The sequence below is a fragment of the Lampetra fluviatilis genome, chromosome 19 (genome assembly GCF_964198595.1).
Source record: "Lampetra fluviatilis chromosome 19, kcLamFluv1.1, whole genome shotgun sequence".
Lineage (NCBI taxonomy): Eukaryota > Metazoa > Chordata > Hyperoartia > Petromyzontiformes > Petromyzontidae > Lampetra > Lampetra fluviatilis.
In genome coordinates, this window is record NC_136293.1 from 10,139,709 (window position 1) to 10,163,270 (window position 23,562).

Genomic DNA, 23,562 nt, shown 5'->3' on the forward strand with positions numbered 1-23,562 from the left:
GTAATATAAATGCGTAAAAAATGTAAATTATATACCCAGGAAAGCCTCACTAAGTCTCAGTACACGTTTCTCTGGAAAGTCCTGCAACTGACATGTTTGGTGCTAATTCCATTCATGAACGTATGACTTCCTAGCAGATAACCTGGAGAAAAAAATCCACCGCACATGTTAGTTGACCACATTCAACACTGTCATCTCCTCGCCAGTGACAAGCCCCCAGTGGCCACCCATCCAAAAACTAACCGGTCTCAATCCCACGTAGCTTCCACGAGATATGCTGTGTGACCGAACACTGCTCCTTGACCAAATCGTTGGTGAATGCGCCTGATCTCGTAAGAGCTCATAAGCTAAGCCGGATTGAGCCTGGACAGCGCTTTATTGGGTAGCCACCACACACAAACAAGTTGCCAAAGCGCCATGGGGCTGACATGGCAGGCACGACGAGGAGGCAACAGCACACCCTATTTCACTATCCCTCCATGCTGCCCACCTTCAATAATAATTCGCACTGACCAGCGTGGCGAAGGACGTCAAATAACCACCCCGTCCCCAATCCGCATGGTGCCGAGAGGGCCTCGTGCAGCAGCCGATTGACAAACACGCCGGCACCGCAGGCCTTCGTTTTGGCCGGAGCTGTCCGAGGCTGAACATCACTGGAAATCATCTTCTTGGTTCTTTCGGTAAAGTCACGTACAAGGGAAGCAATTAAATAATACAAAATAAAACATAATAAAATAATTCTCACGACGTTTCGGCCACAACGCAAGCAGCCGTCCTCAGGTGAGACGCTGTCTCCCCGACAGACCTGGTCTTCACCTGCAGTCACGAAAGCTTAAAATCGAAATCACTGGAAATATTTCCACACAGCCGAGTAACGCATCCAGAATACCTTTCGTTGTGGCTGTGGCTTGCTGATCGCACAGCCACATCCCGGCATGCTCGGGCCCTGGACAATTTTCCAGTGAGAAATTAAGCTGTGGGCCTGTGCGTGTAGCGCGGGTGTGGTGAACACTGGAAACCTGACAGCCGGGTGCTCACTCACAGCTGAGCTGATCTACACGGGGGGGGGGGGGGGTCATGATGAAAATGTTGGCTTCAGCTTCGACATTTTAACTCGGATCAGTGGTAAGGGAAACGCGGTGCACCATGTAATTTCAGCGAAATTATAACACCATTAAGGCTGCACTAAACATCCTCCCGATTCCGTCTCCACGGTGCACTCCCAGGGGTCCCTTGCGGATAAAGCCAAAGTGTCCGCACTAACAGCTGTTTGTGCCTTTGCGAGACAATTATCCCACTTATCTGCCCTCCCCTGGGGAAAGTCGGTTTATCTTCCAAGTCTGAGATGTCTCGCTTTGCATTTCTTTGCCGATGACCAAACTTTCCCCGAGTGTTCTCCTATCTTGTCAGACCAGGCACATGATACAGGGTTGGGCCTGATTAGTTCTGGGATGGAAGACTGTCTGGGAATACCAGGTGTTACAGGCTTGATATGTGTTGTAGGCACCAACAGATCCTTGAATCATAACTGTGCAGACTGAGTATTATGCCCTGGTATACGTGAAATTTTTTTATGGGTAATGCAATTTCTTCCCACATTGCAAACATTAAATAATGAATTTGACCAAGCATCTAAATGCAGGATCCTCCTGAAAACAATGTCATGAGACTCAATGAGGCTCTGCTGTTTTAAATAGATGGCATTACTATTACTACTACATTATATCAGTATTATCGAAAGAAGTGCTATTTAATTTATTTGATTCATAACCTCTCAAATCTGCCTCAATATCTCATAGAGCCCCATGGTGGTGAGCAGTGTATCATTAATACTGGTACATCTTAGACCGTTGTAGATACAAAATGATGGTTGTGATCCACTGTGGGTCCATAAATCCCCATTTGAAATCCCCAATCTGCCTGGGTGACAGTGGTCACAGATTTTAATTTGAAGGTTGCGAAATTAAGTTGATTGGGGGAGGGGGGGGCAGACGGACTTAACCCATCATCCTGCCAAAGTCGATAAAATATACCAACTTTGAGAAGTCTACAGGAGTTGACCAGTGGACACACTTGCCCCTGCCAGGGCAATGTGGAATTTCTACCACTGGCTCAGTGCTGTAAACTGGAGATCAACAATAACCTTTGCTCGCTTTTGCAGCATAACTTAAAACTATGAAAGGTTTTAATTGTTTCGGTGATGATTGAAAGACTGCGTGCAAGCATGCACACCATGTAAATAACAACACGCTACAGTATATTCAATCATTGATGTCCCCAAAATCTACTTCTGCCAACGTTTCAGGAATCGACAGCGGAATGGGTTAACATCTTCCGTATGCAACCGAGCAGCCTCTCACGATGATAATTGCCCCCTTTGGATAATCTAAATTCTCTCTCCCCTTTCTTCCCGTCTTGCAAATTGCAAGAAAAATTTTCGAGTCTCAAATTGGTTTATGTAATTGCTGCAGTCTCGGGCAAGCGAGCGGAACAATAAATGTCTGAGCAGGCTCTTTGTGAAGCTTCGCATTCCTTTGTCGCTGTTTTTTCCCCTTTGAGAAATTACGGTTGGAATATGTTGAAAGTATTTCACACGGCCAGTTAAAAATTCTCCGAGGTCCATCTTATAAAAGGGACCCTTTTGTCCCAGTGTACTCGCACCTAGCTTTAACTGAAAGTTACGTCAGTAAATATTGCACAATAGTAGGTGCGGTATTTTGCACGGGTTTACAATTAATGTTTTTACTAATACTCGATGCCTTGTTATGGGTTTCTATCGAGTCGATCGGCAGGTCGCGGCTGGTGGAGTAAAGTGTGGAATACTCCGAACGTTACCAAGACGTCTGGTCAGCATGGCAGAGTCATGAAAATACACTGGGGGGGGGGGGGGGAGGGGGTATCTCTAGCAGTGCACGGGCAGGAAATTGCAGGGCTGCACTTTTAGCTTTACCTATGGTTGTATCAATTCGCAGATTAATGTCGATTCTTGAACACAACGATGCATGCACGGACTCGTGAGTGTAAGAAGCTATGCTTTTTTTACTGATATATGTCGAAGGTAAATGGGATAACGTGACTCGAACGGCCAATAAGTGGCCTGCTCCATTCACCACCGTGAACAGACACAAGTCCACGCAACCCTGAATTGCTCTAAGTAATCATGCCCTTATCTCTGTAGGCAGTCTATGCACGCGCTATCTCTGTAGGCAGTCTATCCACGCAATTTGTGGTACTTTTTGGACAAGTGTAAACGTGCTTTCCACAAATACACTTTGCTACACTATGAGACCTTTTGGCGTCATCTGGTCCAACACAAATGGAGACTAGGCTCTAAGAAAAGCTGTCTCGGGTGTGGACCGATCAACTTCAAGGACAGTGCATATCATTATCATCATCAGAGTTGTTTCTTTTTGTTTGCATTTTGACTGTTTGTGTTGTGGTTATTGCAAACATGATGCCTTATATGAAGGTGTCAGTTTTTGTACCAGTTGAAAGGGTAAAAACCTATTACTACACTTTGCTAGTCTGAAAGATTACTACCTTGCCTCTCTTCCTTGGGAAATTCACCGAAGCGAACAGAGATGATGCACAATAGAGGTTTTTTCTTTGGGTTAGATCGCATGAACACAAATATGTCGTTCAACCCGCCACCACCCGACACGGTCAATTACTAAGGTTTGTCACGTAAACAGAACATGGATGAAATTGGTCGCGAAAGCCTACCTGTTAATCAGAGACGATGCGTTATTTAGCAGCGGCACATTTGCTTCTCGGCATTGATGTCGAATTAATACACGAGGAAACATTCAACGCTGAACTACGGAGAATGCTAAGCGCCGATGTCTCAGATGATACAGTGGGCACAGCTGCTGCATCGAATGTCTGGGCAGGATCACAGAAGGCACCAGCTTGAATGGATCCATTCGGAGTGTCTCACAATTACAGCGAGAAAGTAGCTGCTGTAGGGCATCGGGGCTGACTGCTCATTGCAGCTGATTAAAGACCGAGCAAGGACAAAGACTTAAAACAGATGACCAGTTGACAGTTGCGTAATTAAAACACATGGAGCGGCAATTATTTTTCTGTTCAAACAGCTAAGGGTCAGCCTGCCAAGTCAACTTTGTTACTCGAACTCATGTACACCGAAACGTGTTTTAAAATGTGCCGGAGGGAAGAAAACAACTTAGCTCACTTTATCAGCGTAATTGTTTGTTCATTTTCTACAACATCTATGCGGAGAGGTGGGGAGGAGGGGGGGGGTGTTCATTTGGCAAGTCTGCTCCAAACACGACGAGAGCCTCGATACATTCAAGAACTGGATTTTTGTTTATGGGGCGACACGCGGCCTCGCCGTGAAATCACCCGCAATCAATGCGCGGGCATTTGTTGTTGTTATTCTTAGGTTTTTTTCGGTAAAGTCACGTAGGTAAAAAATTAAAATTAATAAAAGTAAAATAAAAATCACAACGTTTCGGAGGCAACACAAGCTTCCGTCTTCAGGTGGAACCGTCACAGCACGATAGCTGTATCAAGTGAGAGCTATCGTGCTGTGACGGTTCCACCTGAAGACGGAGGCTTGTGTTGCCTCCGAAACGTCGTGATTTTTATTTTATTTTTATTTTACTTTTATTAATTTTAATGTTTTACCTACGTGACTTTACCGAAAAAACCTAAGAATATGAATCCTTGCAGTCACGAAAGCTTCAAATCTAGAATTTGTTGTTGTTGTTTTTGTTGTTCCGAGCTGCGCTGCTTAAAACGATGGCCAAGTTTTTAAAAATTCTACCCTCTCCGTGACCAAGGGTTGCGGTGCAAAGCGTGACGACGCGAAAACTAAATCAACGTTCGCGGCCGCCCGGTAACGAGCGCCAAGGCGCTTGACGATGACGGTGGCGGCGTGCGTAGTGATTTTATTGTTGTTGTTCGTTAGTCTTCTGCCATCGACCGCTTTAACGTCGTAACCCACCGGGGTTACATTACGCACGTGATTCCGTGTCAACCGCTCGCATGTGCTCTGCGGCATTTCACACACACACACAAAAACACAACAGTGACCGAACTCCAAAAAATAATAATCCGTGCTGGAGTTTCTCAAAAACGCGAGAGTGGACATCGGGGGCGTTTGTGCGTTGTTTCTCGAGGACGCGCGTGATGTACGATTCATCTACGAAATTTGTGTCCTTGTTAAGCTTGTTGTTGCACCGCCTTTGTTACATTTGCTCTCAATGTGCCTTTTTAAAGTTAAGTAATGGAGAATCTTGAAATGAGCTCAAATGACATTTTTGTGAGTTTTTGGTTGCAAGAAACATTTTGTCTTGTAGTGTGTTTTTTGTGCAAATGATTTACGACGGGGGTTGTTCTGGCAAATGTGCCCAAATGAGCACGCGAAACTAAAATCTTCATTCCTAAATGACATTTCAAATGCAGTGGGTAATATCTAGATAGATGAGAGTGCATCAATGCGTCGATTCGAATAGATCCCGAAGCTCACGAAACACACACACACACTGATTCCTTGTTCTATTGAGTCGCGACAATTTATCAAATCGCCCAGAGGTTTATTTTTTTTCCTCCCGCCACAAGTAAATGGATCCGCTTCCTCCCGAGCATCAAACTGTGCTTTCCCTATTTCGCGATGACGGAGGGAAACCATATTGCGGCGTCTCTGTTTCGCCGGTTCTAAACCGCACCATGAAGTTGTCTCTTTGGATATTGCACACAGCGTTGGTGTACGGTGTTTTTTTCTGCAATATTTTGCTGTCTTTTCTTGGATTTTCTGTTTGCACTTAGTCACATATTCTAGATTTGAAGCTTTCGTGACTGCAAGGATTCATATTCTCATGTTTTTTCGGTAAAGTCACGTAGGTAAAACATCAAAATTATTTTATTTTTTATTAATTTTGATGTTTTACCTACGTGACTTTACCGAAAAAACCTAAGAATAGTCACATATTCACTTTAAGATGTTTTTTGTTCATGTTTTTGTTTTTTGTTTGTTGCGGTTGCACCCGATTCAAGAGCCGAATGGCTCACAGGGCTATGCTTAAAATATTAACTTGAACTTGAACTTGACATTTGTGACCGTATTCTCTGGTTCATGACTTACGCTGTCTCCCCCCTGTATTTTGAAGCAAAAGTTGGCGGGTGCGTCTTAGACACCGGTGCATGTGTGTGTCTGTGTGTCTGTGTGTGTGTGGTGTCTGTGTGTGTGGTGTCTGTGTGTGTGTCTGTGTGTGTGTGGTGTTTGTGTGTGTGGTGTCTGTGTCTGTGTGTGTGTCTGTGTGTCTGTGTGTGGGGAGCGGCGGTGTAGCGGTTAGCGCGCCGCGCTACGAACCCGGCCATCCGAGTTATATTCCCGCTCAAGGCCAACACCGGTGACGATTATCTGAACCGGACCTGGGCCTCTCCTAGGTCTACTCAGACTCAAATGGGTACCTGGTGCGGTGTGTAAACATCGCCACTGGGGAGACAAAGGAGGCCGGGCGTGGCACTCCCCCGTGTGCCGTGCCGTGCCGGCCTTCATAGGTGCTCGCTAACAGCACTTGCCCCAACACTCTGTTACAGGCTATATGGGGGATCTTTGTGCATGTGCGACCAGATCTGTATAATTACATTGACACCGGGCACAAGTTTGGGGTGCGTCTTACTTTCCAGGGGCATCTTATTATCCAGAGAATACGGCACGCGAATTAAAATCGTTTCGTTGTGAAAACATTCTTAGCCTTGCCTGAGGGCGGTTGGGCTGGAAAAAAAAGCAAAAGTTGGTCAATAAATATGCACGTTTTTTTTAAGTAAAAGTTTCTCAAACGTGTCCCTCTGCCCTTAGTGATGGGGCCAGTCTGGGGTAATTGCCGTGTGTGGAGTGGTTGGGCCATTGGATACCCAGCTCAGCTGTAGCAAAGCCCAAAACCTGGAGCAATGCCAAGCATTTCCAGATGTTCCGACGAGACCCACAGGGTCGCTGTGAAAGGCACCGTATCTTGTTTGAAAACCCAAACTAAACAGAAACCACAACAACTGCAAGGAGAGAGGAGGATGTACAGTGAGGGAAAAAAGTATTTGATCCCCTGCTGATTTTGTACGTTTGCCCACTGACAAAGAAATGATCAGTCTATCATTTTAATGGTAGGTTTATTTGAACAGTGAGAGACAGAATAACAACAAAAAAATCCAGAAAAATGCATGTCAAAAATGTTATAAAATGATTTGCGTTTTAATTAGGGAAATAAGTATTTGACCCCTCTGCAAAACATGACTTAGTACTTGGTGGCAAACCCCTTGTTGGCCACTAGGTTTGCACACATCTCAGGAGGGATTTTGTCCCACTCCCCTTTGCAGATCTTCTCCAAGTCATTAAGGTTTCGAGGCTGACGTTTGGCTACTCGAACTTTCAGCTCCCTCCACAGATTTTCTATGGGATTATGGTCTGGAGACTGGCTAGGCCACTGCAGGACCTTAATGTGCTTCTTCTTGAGCCACTCCTTTGTTTTGAAATTCATATCAGCAGCCAAATCCTCGAGATGCACGTTTCTCAACAACAACAAAAACCCGCAACAAAACACCGCGTCGAAGAGGTAAATAAATACCAAGCGAAATGGTAACGTGAAGAAAGTTCGTGCTTTTATTCTTTATTTTTTTAAACAAACAGATACATAGTCGGTAAATGCATTGCCTAGCTACGGAGAAAGAAAAATCACGGGGGGGGGGGGGGTGCTGCTTGCTACGCGCTGACCTGTGGCTACCACTCTTTTTCTAACGATCACCCAACAAATGTTTATCCCCGGATGTCCCGATGTTCGTATTCCGCGCAATACTCACAGCGGTTGGGGCACTTATGGCTCGTAATTGACAAATAATGTTCGCGAGTTCAATTCCCGGGTCGGGGGTCGACAAGACACTTTGGTTAATATTCACCACCGACTGTGGACGTGTGAACTCGCTGTTTGGTCCAGGGACGAGACTCTCACCCACCGTAGGAATGTGACTCTTCCACCAGGGCTGCAAACAGGGAGATGAGCACCATATGAAAACCACCTAAAAAAAAAGAAATTTCCTTTCGGTGGTGTAAATATTTTTTCTCCAAATTGAGTATTTTGCTCGTATTTTTTGAGATTAGAATGCATGCACTTTGGCGACTGGTAAAAAAAATAATCAAGCCCCCGTTCTCCTAATTCATACAACGTGGGCGACTCCGCTAAAAACACGCCCACTCGTTTTGTCGAGAGTGACTTGAGTTGCTGTCGCATTTAGACGCTACAATCCGAATTATATAGCATCGTGAAATTTCATCTTACCATATTCTTAGGTTTTTTTGGTAAAGTCACGTAGGTAAAACATTAAAATTAATAAAAGTAAAATAAAAAAATAAAATATTTAATTTTATTTTACTTTTATTAATTTTAATGTTTTACCTACGTGACTTTACCGAATCCTTGCAGTCACGAAAGCTTCAAATCTAGAATTCATCTTACCATTTTATCGCTCACCGTGCTATACCCCCGTGCATCTCGCAACCTTTTTTAATGGGGGGGGGGGGGGGCAATGGGTTGCAAGCGCTGTCGCGATCGACGGCACGGCAACGCGTTTCTTCAGCCGAGCATTGTGCGCGCTTTGTCGCGGGCATCGCCGGCGTGGAATTGGAGGCAGATGTGAGCGACGTTTGCGTGGGGGAGGGGGGGGGTGTTTTGAATCGTCAAGTGGCACACGTGTCAATACGCAGGCAGCGAGGGGCAAGCACATTTCTAAGACTAACAAGGATGGTGAGGAGGAGGAACACTCGTCCGACAGCACGGCACGCCGCCCCACGTCTGCATTGGCTCGTGTTCAGGATCTGTTTCCCACTCTGTAATGGAAACTTTCACTACAAAAGGAGTATTCTGATGTTCAGCCCATCAGATATATATCTCCTTTGTTTAAACGTCTCCATATGTGCAACATCCTTTGTTACCCTTCCCTAGCACCTCCGATGAGCACGGTTCGCTACGTACGGTGCGAAAGACGTTCAATGTACGTACAAAATCAATGTTTCAGTTTGGTGTTGAATGCTTTCTCCATTCCATGGAAAAAAAAAAACACTTGATTTCAATACACGCCGTTAGAATCTTACACATGTAACTCTAAAATGGAAACAATTACAACGGTTTTGAGTGAAGCATTCACATTCTAAGATGTTAAGACATCATGCGTAATACACGATAACAGCGGCTTGTTCAAGGAAGCTTTTGCAATTTGAATATCGCTCTGCAAGTACAGATATCCTTTTGTAGTGTCTCACACACCGATGAATATGTGTACGGATGTTTTCCAAGCACAATGTTTCACTTTGTAAAATGTGTGTTCGAGACTCATCGCGTAGTTCGCCGAGAATATTGTGAGCCTTTAAAAAGTGAATTAGAACGAGCAGATTGCAGTGCAGAGGTTGACAAACACGTGGCACGGTTAACCCCCGCCATGACGTCGCATTATTAAATAGTGTATTCTTTGCGAAGTCTTTGTGAAAAGTTGCATACACAATGTGTCGAGGGTTTTTTTTAACGAGACAAAAACACACACACCAAGGTATGTAATGTTACACCGTGGGGGGAAAGGCCGCATTGTTTGTTGGGAAGTATACGTAATGTGGCATTGCTTATAGTTCAAATTAAAGTCCAATCAAAGCAATTTCGAACATTAACAACAACAACAAAAACTCCCAACAGTTAATGACGGCCAAACGTAAAACAATGGTGAGCAGAAGAAAAACGATCAACTTGGGCTGTGGACTTTCAGTGTGAATTTAATGCCAAAGTATTTTTTGTTCTATACACACAGACACGACCATTGCGATTAACATTGTCCAGCTGCTTTTAAGCCAAACATATAAAAAAGCCTCTTGCCCAAACAAGCTGATGTACTCCCACATGCGAACATAGAACACGAATACTTATAAAAGAATAATGTTACATTGTGATATGTGCCTTCAAAAGGGTACTACGTGCCAGGCTCGGCTGAAGTAATCCCGCTGCTGCAGGTTGTTGCAATGACACGACAAATTGTGGGCACGTTGGCATAATACAGTCGAAGCTGCATATAAGCACACCTTACATAAGCACGGCTCTGATATAAGCAACACATCCTTACATTACACTGGTGGGGGTAAGTTAGCACTGTTGGCAACGTACGGTGCGAAAGAAGTGCAACGTACATACGTAAATAAAGAGCAATTTCGGACACAAGAAAACTACTTTGGATATAAGCAACAAAGCATTGCTCTCAAGGTGTGTGCTCATAGCCAGCTTCCACTGTATTTAAAAATGTTTGCACTGGTTTGATGAACTATTGTTTTTACACACTTGAAGATGTGTTTAATTGCCGTCTAGTAACTGCTCTTCACATATTTCCCATCAGACGATCACCTGGGAAGGCAGCATCATCACGTGCGAGCCACGGGTTTACTTGCTCGGCTGCGAGAGCCTGCGGATCTGCCCCTCGATATCGTCCCCCTCGAGCGTGAAGGTCTGTGTGCTGGTGGTGCCGTCGGCGTTTGTGACGGTCTTCTTCACCGTGGTTTTCTTCTGGCCGGACGGCTTCACCACCTTGTTGATCTTGGAAACCCTCGTCCCACCTTACAGCACACATTGCCCAAGCGAAACGACAAAAAAAAAGAATAATTACGTGATACAGCAATCGTGCTGTAACGGTTCCACATGAAGACGGAAGCTTGTGTTGCCTCCGAAACGTCGTGATTTTTATTTTATTTTTATTTTACTTTTATTAATTAAATTTTTTTACCTACGTGACTTTACCGAAAAAAAACCCTAAGAATAATAATACGCAGTTTAATTGCTTGATTCAAGCATGCTGGGGGGCATTGTGTTTCGTTTTTATAGGGCAGAGATAACATAGGATTTTTATTTTGAATTTTTATTGAAGCAATGTGTGGGGCAGATACATCGCTTTGTGACGCACGTACACACACCGACAACACAGGCCAACCCGGTAATGAAAAGCAGGAGATAGAAAGATGGGGAATGGGCTTGCTGCCCCAAACGGACTTTTTCTCGAAGGTTAATGGAAGGTCTCAGCCTGCATTCACCAATGACTGCATGAAAAAAAAACCCCAATGACATAAAATGTTTCTTCTACATTTCACTTGGCCAACTGCCAGCTGGAGAATTAAAATTTCGGTTCGGCCGTTGTGTGACCAACATGACGGTCGTGTGCAGAGCGGGTGGTGGGTAAGTGCCGGTTCGGCCCTCGATTGTCGTGCACCAACTGTCACTTTTCAGGGATCTCGGATGTGGCTCTGTGATATCAACTTTCATGGATGTTGCCTTGGACGAAGGGTTGCTCCACTCTTTAAAAAAAGAGATCCGAATAGGTTCCTCGTTTCATGACATGACGCTGAGAGCACAACAATGGGGATTTTTTTGTTTAAACATTGGAAGTTTTTCGATTTAAAGCTTTCGTGACTGCAGGGATTCATCTTCTTGGTTCTTTCGGTAAAGTCGCGTAGAAGGGAAATAATAAAATAATAAAAATATAACATTATTGTATTTTATTATGTTTTATTTTTATTATTGTATTATTTCCCTTCTACGTGACTTTATCGAAAGAACCAAGAAGATTGGAAGTTTTATTTGAGTAAATTGGAAAACTTTCTGGACTACATAAAGGTCATGTAGCTCTTTTGGCTCGTGCCTTTACGAGCTCAGCTGTCCAATAATTTACTTGCAAAAAATGTTGTATCATAAAAATACGATTATCTTAACTTAAAATGTATTGCCTGAAGCACATTCAAAATATTATTTAATATGTATTGCTATTGAATGGGCCCTCGCAATCCTGACTTTGCAATGTTTACAACAATCTCGGATTTCTGTTTTTGATAGGTCCTTCAGGAATTCCTATTGCATATGATGTACCGGTTTCAAATGTGACTTTCAGTCACCTATAAGAGTGCATTAAGTTCAGAATTGTGGTATTCATCGAGCATGTATGTATGTTGAACTTTCCTTTCGCATCGTACGTAGCCAACCGTGCGAATCATACGTAGCCGACCGAATAAGTTATAATTCACGGCCTTTTGTGAAATCTATCGCTGGATAAAGGACTCACCATGCCGCGTCGGTCATGGGAGTAGTTTGGCCATACTCTTACGTTTTTTCGGTAAAGTCACGTAGGTAAAAAATATAATTAAAATGAACAAAAGTAGTAATAGAAATAAAATAAAATAATAAATCACTAATTGTTTATTATTTATTATTATTAATAGAAATAAAATATTATTAATAATAGAAAAAAAACTGTGATTTATTATTTTATTTTATTTCTATTATTACTTTTATTAATTTTAATTTTATTTACGTGACTTTACCGGAAAAAACCTAAGAGTATGCATCCCTGCAGTCACGAAAGCTTCAAATCTAGAATTAGTTTGGCCATGCTTCACCAGGTGAGTCACAGCGAGTTGGCGTAGTGGTAGGGGGGGCAGGAGCAGTACGGATATCACTAAGCCACTGCCTCTCTCTCTCTCTCTTCCGTATGGCAGCTGATGTAGATGCAGAGCAACGACTATAATTTCACACTCAGGTGGTCAAGCCAGCAGATAATCGCGTCAGGAGCAGCAGCGGTGTAGTGTATCGATGTGATATCTCCTTTCGTCGTTTGTGGATCGGACATTGCGTCGTTATATGTTTTACGGCCTGTTCTGGATGACCACAGTCGCACACCGGAGCGTTTTAAAATGTTTCCATTTGTGCATCGGGTATCTGCATCTGCCACGTTTTGGGGTGGACCATGAGCTTCGTGGAAGATCAAACCCACCGATGATGGACTATAACTCTGGCCGACGAGTTCACAGTGCGGCGTACAAACACTTTCCCGACGTGCACTGGCCAATCATCGCTGACGCTGTGTGGGAAGCCACGTGTCTGTTGATGGCATGGTTGTGTGCGTGTGTGTGGGCTCCACGTAACTTCCTGCCAGGTTGAGGCATAATTCCCGGATAGAGGTGAGGTCAGCGCTATGTTTGAAATACATTTAGGAAACATCTACAATACTGTTTCTTTGAGAACAAAATGTATTATTGTTTTAAGCACTAGAATAGTGCATAACAAAAATCCAACTTTTGCGAGCTACTCACTGCACGGATTTTGTACGAGTTAAAATCCGTGCAGTGCACTTCTCTATGAACTAGAACACACATTTTGGTATATAACGTGCATGCTATTAAATGCCATATTTTTCCTGTGCTTACCAGAACCTCTTTAGAACAGTTTTAAACGTGGGTTTAATGCGTTGCACGATTTCACTTGGCACGTTGGCTTTTGAAGCCACCGACCGACCGACCCGCCGACCCAACAGCTGACCCCACTGTTCGACCAACCCTCTGACCCACTGACCAACTCACGTACCCATCGACCTACTGACTGACTGACCGACCGGCCGACCGAACTCGCTGTTTGACCAAACATCCCGACCCTCTGAACCCACTGACTGATCGAACCCATTGAACGACCCACTGAACGACCGACCACCCACTGACCCACCAACCATCCAACCGACGGTCCCACTGACCAACTGACTAACCCACCGACCGACCCATCGACCGATCGACCGACTGTCCTGCCCATGGAGCCACGCGCGCTGTGCGGAACCGCTCACCAGACTGGAGCTGTGAGAATGTGCCCTCCGAGATCCCGTCGTCTCCGTCAACCACGATCGTGCGGGTCACCGTCGTTCCTGCCGTACGGGCGCAATCACAGCCACGCAAGCGGGTGGTTTAACGCGAGCACCGACGCCTATTCCATGTGGCCAGAACCGGCCCTAGACCTTTGGGGGCCCTAAGCAAAATTTGGTTGGAGGCCCCTTTGATGTATGATTTTTTTCACCCACTAGCTATCAGTGACTCTAGGGGGCCCTCTGCTGGCCACGGGGCCCTTTGCAATTGCAAGGGTCGCTTAGTGGCTGGGCCGGCTCTGCATGCGGCTAACGTCAGCTGACCGCCACATGGCACAGGGGCCACCAGACATTCAGGAGGTATGGGGAGGAACATATTGGCGCGGTGATGATTGTAGGAAGGTTTTTGTAGCTCGGTTGATTGGCAATTTTTTGGGGGATCATAACTGCATGTTTCACGTTTACCCCCTAGCAATGTCCACATTTGTCTATTTTTTGTGCCCAAGAAGGAATGGACATGCATGGGGAAAAAATAAAAAAAATTACTTATTATGGACAAAACTGTCAATGCTGCTGACTTCAAAATTGTCACTTTGAACATTTACAAAGATTATGCTTTACAGAATACATTTTAATAGACCTGCAAAAATGGATCGTGAAACTTGGACTATGCTGAGCACAAACATGTATTTCTAGATGGTAACTGATGCTTGCTTAATCAGAGGCAAAAAAAACGTGTTTGTCCTACACCCATCAATTTGCTCACTGTTTAACTTAGGAGAAAGCTCGCAGAGTGTATCCAATAAGAAAATGGGCATTAGGTGCAGTGCATTGTTAGTATGAACCGTGAGAAATTTCTGGACTATTTAATTGTATTCTATTTTGGGTTAATAAAGCGCCTTTCACCAAGGCTCTTGACAATGCTTACTGGCTACGGTGCAGAATGGCAAGATAAGGATGGGGATCGCGTAGTGACGAGGGTGGAGGGAGCGAGGTGGAGGCTGCGACGGTGGAGGAGTTAGAGGCGTCAGGTGGTGCTGGCAGGGGTGGCGGGAGAGGAAGGGAAAATGCGGAGTAGAGAAAAGAGACAGGGCGTGAGGGCAGTGCGACCACAGGAAGGCGAGGGGGGAGAGTCGGATGTGCAGAGGGAGTTCCAGTGTAAGGGGGCTAGCAGAGTGAAGGAGCAAAAGTGAGGCTGGGCGCAGGGTGGAGGAGGGACAGTAAGAGGATGGACAGCCTGTGACCGGAGCGGGCGTGATGGAACATGTAAAGAAACGAGAGAAAAAAGGTAAGGAGCGGGGGAGGGGGGCGCAGACCATGCAAAGCATTGAAAATGAAGGTGAGCAATTTAAAGAGGCAGCGGTGATAGGGGCTGTCCATAAATGACGTCACGTGATTTTGGACGATTTTTGACCCCCCCCCTTCGTCACAAAAAGTCAGACCCCCCCCTCAAATATGACGTCACAAAGCTCTGCCCCCCCCAAAAAAAAAATAACACATGCTTCATGTCATTGTAGTGCGTATTTAATGTGGCGCTGCACTCTGATGGTGTAGGAGAAAACATTTATTAAAAAGTCTATTTAATTAAGTAGAACGTGTTGTCTATATTTATTTAAAGTTGCGCATTTTGATGTGACGTCACATTTCTCTAACACCCCCCCCCCCCTCGTCACACATCGTCACAAATGTCTGACTCCCCCCCCCCTAGGTGCGTGACGTCATTTATGGACGGCCCCATGACTAGATAGCAAGCCGGTGAAGTTGTTGAAGGAGAGGGGAGCAATGAGAGGTGAGGTGGAGGTTATTTGCTGTAGAGGGGCAAGGGCGTAGGCAGGGAGACCACACATCTGGCTGTCGCCTGATGAAGCTGGTTGTAATTACTGGCGAAACGTCGTGCTCGGATTGTAAATGTTGTGGCTTGGCTCTCCAACACACCGTTGTGCTGTCCTAGTAACGAATTGACCACGTTCTGTTTACGTGACAACCCTTTCTAGTTGGCTGTGTCGGGTGGTGGCGGGTTTAACGACACATTTATACTTTTACGCGCTCTAACCCAAAAAAAACCTTTATTAGGGAGACTGAGTTGCAACAATCCAGACGAGTGAGGGCTCATTGGGAGTGCACAAGAAGTTTGTCAGCGGTGATGAGGGGGCGAATTTCCCTGATTCTGAACCGATGTAAGTGGCACGCGCCGGTGGCGTTGGCGATGTGGGACGTGAAGGAAAATGAGGAATCGAAGGTGACGCCGAGAATTTGGACGGACGCGATCCAAGTTAGACTGAGTGGGGGTGGGGGGGGGGAGAGCACGGTGGTCTTAGAAGGATTCAGGGAAAGGAAAGTTTGTGTCATCCATGCTTGGATGGTCGCCATGAGGCAGGATGCGATGTGTGGTGGGAAAGGTCCGGGGGTGTGAGCCTTGAAGGAAAAGAAGATTTGAGTGTCGTCGGCGAATAGGTGATACGAGATATTGAAAGAAAAAAAGGATGGGCTTGAGGGGGCACGTGTAGAAGGTTGAGTAGGAGAGGACTTAGTGCGGAACCACGGGGGGTGGGGGGGGGTGCGAACCGTGATGGGGGGGGGGGATGAAGAACCACGGCTTGAAAGAGGCAGCAGATGAACGGGCAGCGAGGTAAGAGCCGAGTCAATCAAGTGGGGTGCTACAGAGACCGCGGTTAGACTGAGTGGATGGGGTGATCAAGGGTGTCGAAAGCCGCAGACAGGTACGAGCGAAATTATGGCAGACGAAAGGCTTGCTTTGAAGCTTTCGTGACTGCAGGAATCTATACTCTCTGGTTCTGTCGGTAAAGTCACGTAGGTAGAAAAAATATCAAAAGAAAACACGTTTCGGTCGCAACACAAGCGTCCGTCATTTACTTAGTACGCATGCATGTAAGTTGAAATTCTTTCGCACCGTACGTAGCCAACCGTGGTAATCGGAGGTGCGGGGAGAAGGACAACAAAGGAAACACAAAAGGCACTTCTAAATAAATGAGTTTTTGATTCAGATTTTAAAGTGCACAGCTCCAGTGGCTTTATCAATGTGGGACAGGAAGAGCGTTCCCAGATGGCCTCAAAAACGCATCTGAAAGCGCGCGGTGGCGGTGACCGTTTTTGTTCGATGGGCAGCCAAAAGCTGATGCCACAAGGATGACCGGGAAAAAAAATGATACAAAACCCATTCAGATCCTGCCAGGAATAAACACGAACCCTGCCGCCAATCTTCACCATGAAACAATGGCACTGCTCCATTGGAACCTCATTTGCCAGTAAAAAATCTGATAATTGGTATTTTACCCTTCCATCTGACAACAAAACTGACACCTTTTTGTGTCAGTTTTGTTGCCAGGTAGAAGGGTAAAAAAACAATTATCATATTGTTTACTGGCAAATGAGGTTCCAATGGTGTAAATGCTTTACCCCGAGCTCTCATACTCTTATGGTGCATTGTCTTTGAGTTGTGCGCCTTTTGGCGTCATCTGGTCCAACCCATGTGAGACTAGGCTCTAAGGAAAGCTGTCTCGTGTGTGGACCAATCAACTTCAATGACAGTGCATACATGATCAGAGTTGTGTTTTTTTTGCATTATGACTGCAGGTATTGTGGTCTATGCAAACGTGACTCCTTGTAAAAAAGGTGTCAGTTTTGTTGCCAGATAGAAGGGTAAAAAAACAATTATCAATGGCACTGCTGCCATGCATGCAGCTGCCGGCAGTGTCGGGTTCTACGTCAGCCGATCGTATCGCAATATCGGCTGTTGTTTGGTGCGATGTCCGACGTTATGCCCTGCGAGCTGGGAGCTTCTTCAGGAACGGAATTCTCCGACGAAGCCCTCTGCACATGCGGCGGCACGCCGGGGCAAAGTTGCGAGCGGCACGCGGCATGACCCGCAAACAAATCGGGGCGCTGTGCGGCACGACCCGCAAACGCACACGTGGCAGTCTCGCGATGCCGCGTGTGCTTTGTCTGCGGTGTAACCACGCCACAGGTCGACGTGCAAAGTTGCGTTCGTATTGTTGCTCGACACGTCAGGATCAGAATCTTTAGTTGTCCTGGAGGAGTCCGATGAGCTACGAAGCTATTGAACGCCGCGGACGATGCCACCTTCAAATTTGGCTGCTGTCACTGTGAGATTTGGCACATTGCAAAGAACATGCTTGTGTTTGCGTTCTCTCTAATTGCACACAGCGGCGCGCTCCGTGATGGAATACACGCTCGCGGCGCCTTTTTTGACAACTCCCAAGAAGCCACCCACTAAGAGGCCATGGCGTCATCGCTCAGAACTTTTGTTCGGAGTGAGGCCAGCATATGTTTTTTTTTAATGTGGGGAGGAGTGGTTATTTTGTATGCGACGAGCCATTGGCGAACACTACATGGTAGCCCTGTGCAGAGAACCACAACGAGGCGAGGGTTTACGCTTTCTCGTTATGGCAGCTGTCGAGTGCAGGGCAGAGACAAAACGAATTTGTGATACTGCTTTGGCAGTGGTCCGCAAGCACAAGTAACATGAAGCTCAACACATTCGTCAATAACGCTGTCCTAAAACAACACGGATGCAGTATTCCCTCGTTATTCTTGACGGATACGATCCGTAGATGCTCATGAATTGCAAGTAACGCCGAGCAGGTAAATTAACATCGGTGAATCACCGTCAATCGCATTGACTTTACTTTTTGTGTCGTGTAAGCAGTTCCAGATGATCCTAGTAGCAAAAGCAGCTACATATACTACGAGCCCCGCACTTTCAAGGGCCCCACGCTAAATGCTTTCAAGCTATCAATCCCGTCTTTGGTTATTTCGGTAAAGTCACGTATAAAGATAAAATAATAAATAAAATAATAGCATACGACGTTTCGATTGCAACACAAGCAATCATCATCAGGTATAAATGAAATAGCAACAAAAATCTAACCAGAAAACTATAGACAGACATATAAGCAGACAGATATCACCAAGATACATAGGTAGAGAGTAACACAGGTACAGAGAGGGAGATCGTCTCTGTGGCGAGGCCTTAAATAGACAGAGGGGTATTTTGTTGCTATTTCATTTATACCTGATGATGATTGCTTGTGTTGCAATCGAAACGTTGTGTGCTATTATTTTATTTATTATTTTATCTTTATACGTGACTTTACCGAAAGAACCAAAGAGTAATTACTGCAGTCACGAAAGCTCCAAATTAAGATACTATCAATCCTGGTTCAGTGATTCTGCACTTGCTCTATTACTATAGTACTATACCGCCTTCAACTTTTACGAACGACTCGTGTTCAAGTTTATCGATTTGTCCTATTATGTGGCTGTATAGCAAATGAAAAAATATAATTACTTTACTATGCAAGTAAAAAATTTGCGTTTTTACTATTTAAGTTTTTTTAATTAATTTAGGGCCCCTTTATAACATATGCTACAGGCCCCGCACTTAGCTTAATCTGACACTGCGTGTAAGCGTAGATATTTTTTTCCCCCGAGCGTTACGTTGACGTGCGGCGTAAGAAGCGTGAACAGTTTGCGTCGCTAGCCACCAATTGGCCTCGCAAAATTCCACGCTCGTTGCCTTTCACGAAGCGGCCTGCCGCCCCAGTGCGGCGAGCGCGTTTTAATGAACGCCCTCACGCAGAAGTTCGCGCGCACACACAACAGAAGTGAACAAAAAGAAACCTCATCGGCAAAGTAAACCTACGTCACGCGCGTAAGGACACAAGGTTTACTAACCGCATAATGCACACATTCCAAGATAAATTCGTTATCCATTTGTTTGTTATCCTCGTGTTTTTAAGCGTTAGCTTTCTTTCTCTGACCAGGGGAAGAGGAAAAAAAACCGTGCATTGTTGTTAAGTCATAACGTGTTGAATCTGGCTTGTTATCGGAAAAAAAAGCACAGAAGTGAATGAATGGTTCAAAACGATGGCCATATACTTGGTAAGCCTCCAGCCATGAGCAGTGGTGCAGGCGGTGCAAACGGCACCAGGGCCTATGGGCTCGAGGGGGCCCAAGCGCTGGGCCATCTAGAGCAGGGGTCCCCAACCCAACCGGGCCACGGACTGGTACCGGTACCGGTCCGTGTCCTGTTAGGAACCGGGCCGCACAGCAGCAGGAGGTGAGAGCGGTGAGTTCCCGCGTGGCCCGCCCCCATTATTTTATTTCCCACTTTCGTCCGCGCCTTTTTACCGCACTGCGCATTAGTCTCAGTCACAGTTGTGGTAAGCCCACAAGCTGCTAACCCCCAATAGCCAAAATGAGTAACAAACAAACGTCGCTGGAGAGCTTCTTTGCAAAGGGGGAAAGACCCAATGATGACCCCCCCCTCCCCCCCGGTCCGTGAAAAAATTGTCTTCCACGAAACCGGTCCCTGGTGCCAAAAAGGTTGGGGACCGCTGATGTAGAGGACGATGGGGTCTCGTTTCATTCCTTGCACCACGTCCCCTGTCAACGACGCTCCCTCTAACTGCCCATAACCCTGTGCTCACTCTCTGCAATACTGTATTGACGTATTTTGTTGTTGTTGTTTTGTTGTTATCGTTGTCGCCGCTGTGTTCACGCGCCACCTCAATGCCATCAGCCATTATCTCATCGCTGCTGGATCAAAGTGTCCTAAATCCACCACCATCTCTCAGAGACTTGGAATGTAACAATTTGCCGGGCGCTTGCAAGCAATCCGATTCAGTCACTCCATTTCCACAGTCGATGTCCTCTCTCAGGCATGCTTCCTACGATGGCTGCCCCTTTATAACTAAACTAAACTTTTTATTTCACCAGGTAAGGCCCACTTGGGCTATGTAGCTCTTTTTAGAAGCGACCTGGTCACAAATGACAGTTCAACGAAGCGGCTTATCACGTGGACATTGATTGCAGCAGTCAAATACTCTAAACGCACGTTGATTCTAAATGTGGAGGGGAAAACCGGGGGAACCGGAGAAAAACCACGCAGAGAGAGAAATGCAACTCAAAATATATGGCAGCTGGCGTCATGGCCGGGATCGAACCCACGACCTCCTGCATACCGGGCGAGGTAGTTAACATCTCCTAGTCACCGCGGCACCACAAATAGCCGGGAAACTGGCTCATCGGGACCCTGTTTGTAACAATTGAACTTAAAACATTAAGCAAATAAAAATGTTTTATTTTAATGTAATGAAAATGTTTATCACATCGTGTATACGCTTTCATCATATGTAAGGCTATCGTTTTGAAACACTATTTTATGGAGATGGCTTTGAATCGGTCCGGCATTCCGTTTGCATCATTGTATTGCGTGGCACTTTGTGCAACCGTACCGCGCACAGAGTATGCAGTTATTATACTATTTAAGTCTTATTGTCATCAATATAAACTGGTGGCATTTTGCTTCGTGATATTTCGTAGGTACCTGCTTTTGACAGCGTGCTTCCTCCATCGATAATCTGAAACGAAACATCGGCGATGAGTATATTCCGTTTTTTGTTGATTTCACACTCCAACACACGAGCGCAATACTTCAAAGGGGTCTGAATTCGTTTTTCAAACCTCGACGTCGACCCCTTTGGCGTAAAGTCGTCAATAAATAAATAAATTACGCCATGTTTTCACCACAATATAGCGGTTACAGCGCATAATATACGGCGGTCCATAAGTGGTACATAACTTAGGTCCAGATGTTAAAACAAACTTTGTTCGGAAAGAAAGCAAATGGCACGGCCGTAGGAATGCACTTGTGATTAATAATGGCTAACACCTGGGCCACAGGAAGAGAAAATAACACAGAAAACCGAACTCTGGTATTCACCCAACTGAATTTGCGGCACAAGCATCACATGCAAGCATTGTGTGTACAGCGTGCTCGTGCATTTGTGCAGTACCTTCTGTGCGTGTGTTTTTTGTCGAGCAAAAACAACTTATTGACACTATTGTGTTCAGTTCAAATGTACATACATGAAAACAAAGCTATGTTTAACCTCGGCATGGTCTTAAATCGTAAACTGGTTATAAGGCTAGTGGGTTAGGGTCTCGGCTTATCTCAGCTTAAATCAGTGACCGGTGCTAGAAGACAGTAGGCTAATGTCTAAGCCTCGTTATTATCATCATCAGCAATGATTTATCTCATTGAGCCATCTCCTCCCGGGCGTGTTCCTTTCCTTCGGCTGCCGCTCCGTTGTTAATCCTAGACCACTGGCCGTTATCCCGTCTATCAACATATCCTGTCGAAGCACAATTACTTGTCCCAACTGTGGATAACAAGTCCTCTGACCCACGTGCTCCTCTTCCCGTCTCTCAGCCATAGAGACATTCTAAGCGTGTCCTTCACCCCACGCTTGCTCTCCGTGATTCACTTATCGCCCCCCCCCCCCTTTTTTTCTTCTTCTAAATTTCGATGCCGCTGGCCACGTTCATGGTCACCGTGTCACAGCAGGCGAAGTCTGCTGTGACATCGTTCGTTCGCACCTCCGATTGGCACGGGTTGGCTACGTAGGGCGCGAAAGAAGTTCGACAGACGCATTCGTCACGAGTATGCGTTGCTTTAAAAACTCGGGGGGGGGGGGGGGGCTTCTGTGTTGTTTTTTTACGACCGTGCATTCATTCAACAACTCATGGGGAACGAAGGTTCGCTTGACATGGGTTTGCCTTAGCCGGGACCGTGAGTGGGTCGGGCGAGTGTCAGCGTGAAGGCGGGGACGTGTCCTTAGTCGTAGTCCTCGTCGTCACCTTGGTCCTGCCACCAACGTGGGTTGACCCCGAGGCCATTGAACTCTTGGAGAGTCCAAACTTGTTGCTGGTCGCAGCTAAGCAACAGAAACACACGAAGTGTGGGTTTTTTCAGTTTTTCTTTTCAAGCGTTGAGGCTTCGCTTGTTTTTTTCTGGTTCATGTGAAATTGCTTAAAATCATATTTACTTTGCCTCTTAAAGTCTAATCATAGTCTGCCAAAACGCATCGTTGGCCAAGTGTTCGTATGGTGCCCTTGCCATCTGCTACTAATTTAGCATGCCTTGTCTATGCAATAAATAATAGTAATAATTTACTGTCCTGCCGGTCCAAAGCGGGATGAAGGACTCCCTACAGCGTGCCGGTTATTGGGGTTGTTTGACCATATTTGACCACGCTGTTTAGCGCGGGTTGGTGAAGCGCGGGGTGGGGGGGGCCTGCAGTGGTTCGGTTTCTACTGCACTAATTACTGTCTCACCAATTCACTCGTTGTGTACGAAGATAATTATTAGACTTCATAGAGTGGCTCCCGAAAGACAATTGGCGTCAGTTGAGGCTATTGATGTCAATGGGTTACATTGAAACTACATTAGAGTGATCTTCTTGGTTCTTTCGGTAAAGTCACGTAGAATGGAAAAAAAAATTTTCTCACGACGTTTCGGCCACAACGCAAGCAACCGTCCTCAGGTGGAGAACAGGTCTGTCGAGAAGACAGTCTTCTGTTCTCCACCTGAGGACGGCTGCTTGTGTTGTGGCCGATACGTCGTGAGAATTTTTTTTATTTTTATTATTTCCATTCTACGTGACTTTACCGAAAGAACCAAGAAGATGAATCCCTGCAGTCACGAAAGCTTTAAATCGAAATTTACATTAGAGTGTATATAGCAGTATTCATTACAAACTTGATTTATTCTTGGTCATTAATTTCAGGCACATACTGTATCTGCTACGGTGACTTAAGCAGTAAAACGAATATGATTCATTATTTACTTATTGCAAAAAAACTACATAGAGCTGAATCATTAACTTGCAGGGGAGATCACGGAAACACCACCAACTTACCACCTTCATTATTTGTTTTGGGATTCAATAATTGAACAGCTGATCACATGCTTTCATAATTTCCTGGGTGGCTGTGGTGGGAATTGACCCATCAACCTCGTGAAAACCAACTCATTGCGTTAAGTGCTTACTCATCAATTGTCTGACCACTCAAAATGTA

The 23,562-nt window shown here is 45.5% G+C and overlaps 1 protein-coding gene across 1 annotated transcript in view; it reads right to left on the reverse strand.

Annotated features, from left to right (window-relative positions):
- Positions 1 to 9,154: 9,154 nt before the first annotated feature.
- Positions 9,155 to 23,562, reverse strand: part of LOC144937650 (transforming growth factor-beta-induced protein ig-h3-like) — a 47,034-nt gene continuing 32,626 nt past the window's right edge. The window contains exons 15-18 of the mRNA XM_078865032.1: positions 22,342 to 22,418; positions 21,029 to 21,062; positions 13,645 to 13,722; positions 9,155 to 10,603 (exon numbers count right to left, since the gene is read on the reverse strand). Of these exons, the coding sequence (XP_078721158.1) occupies positions 10,431 to 10,603; positions 13,645 to 13,722; positions 21,029 to 21,062; positions 22,342 to 22,418 (362 nt within the window). The 3' untranslated portion in view covers positions 9,155 to 10,430. The remainder of the gene's footprint in view (positions 10,604 to 13,644; positions 13,723 to 21,028; positions 21,063 to 22,341; positions 22,419 to 23,562) is intronic.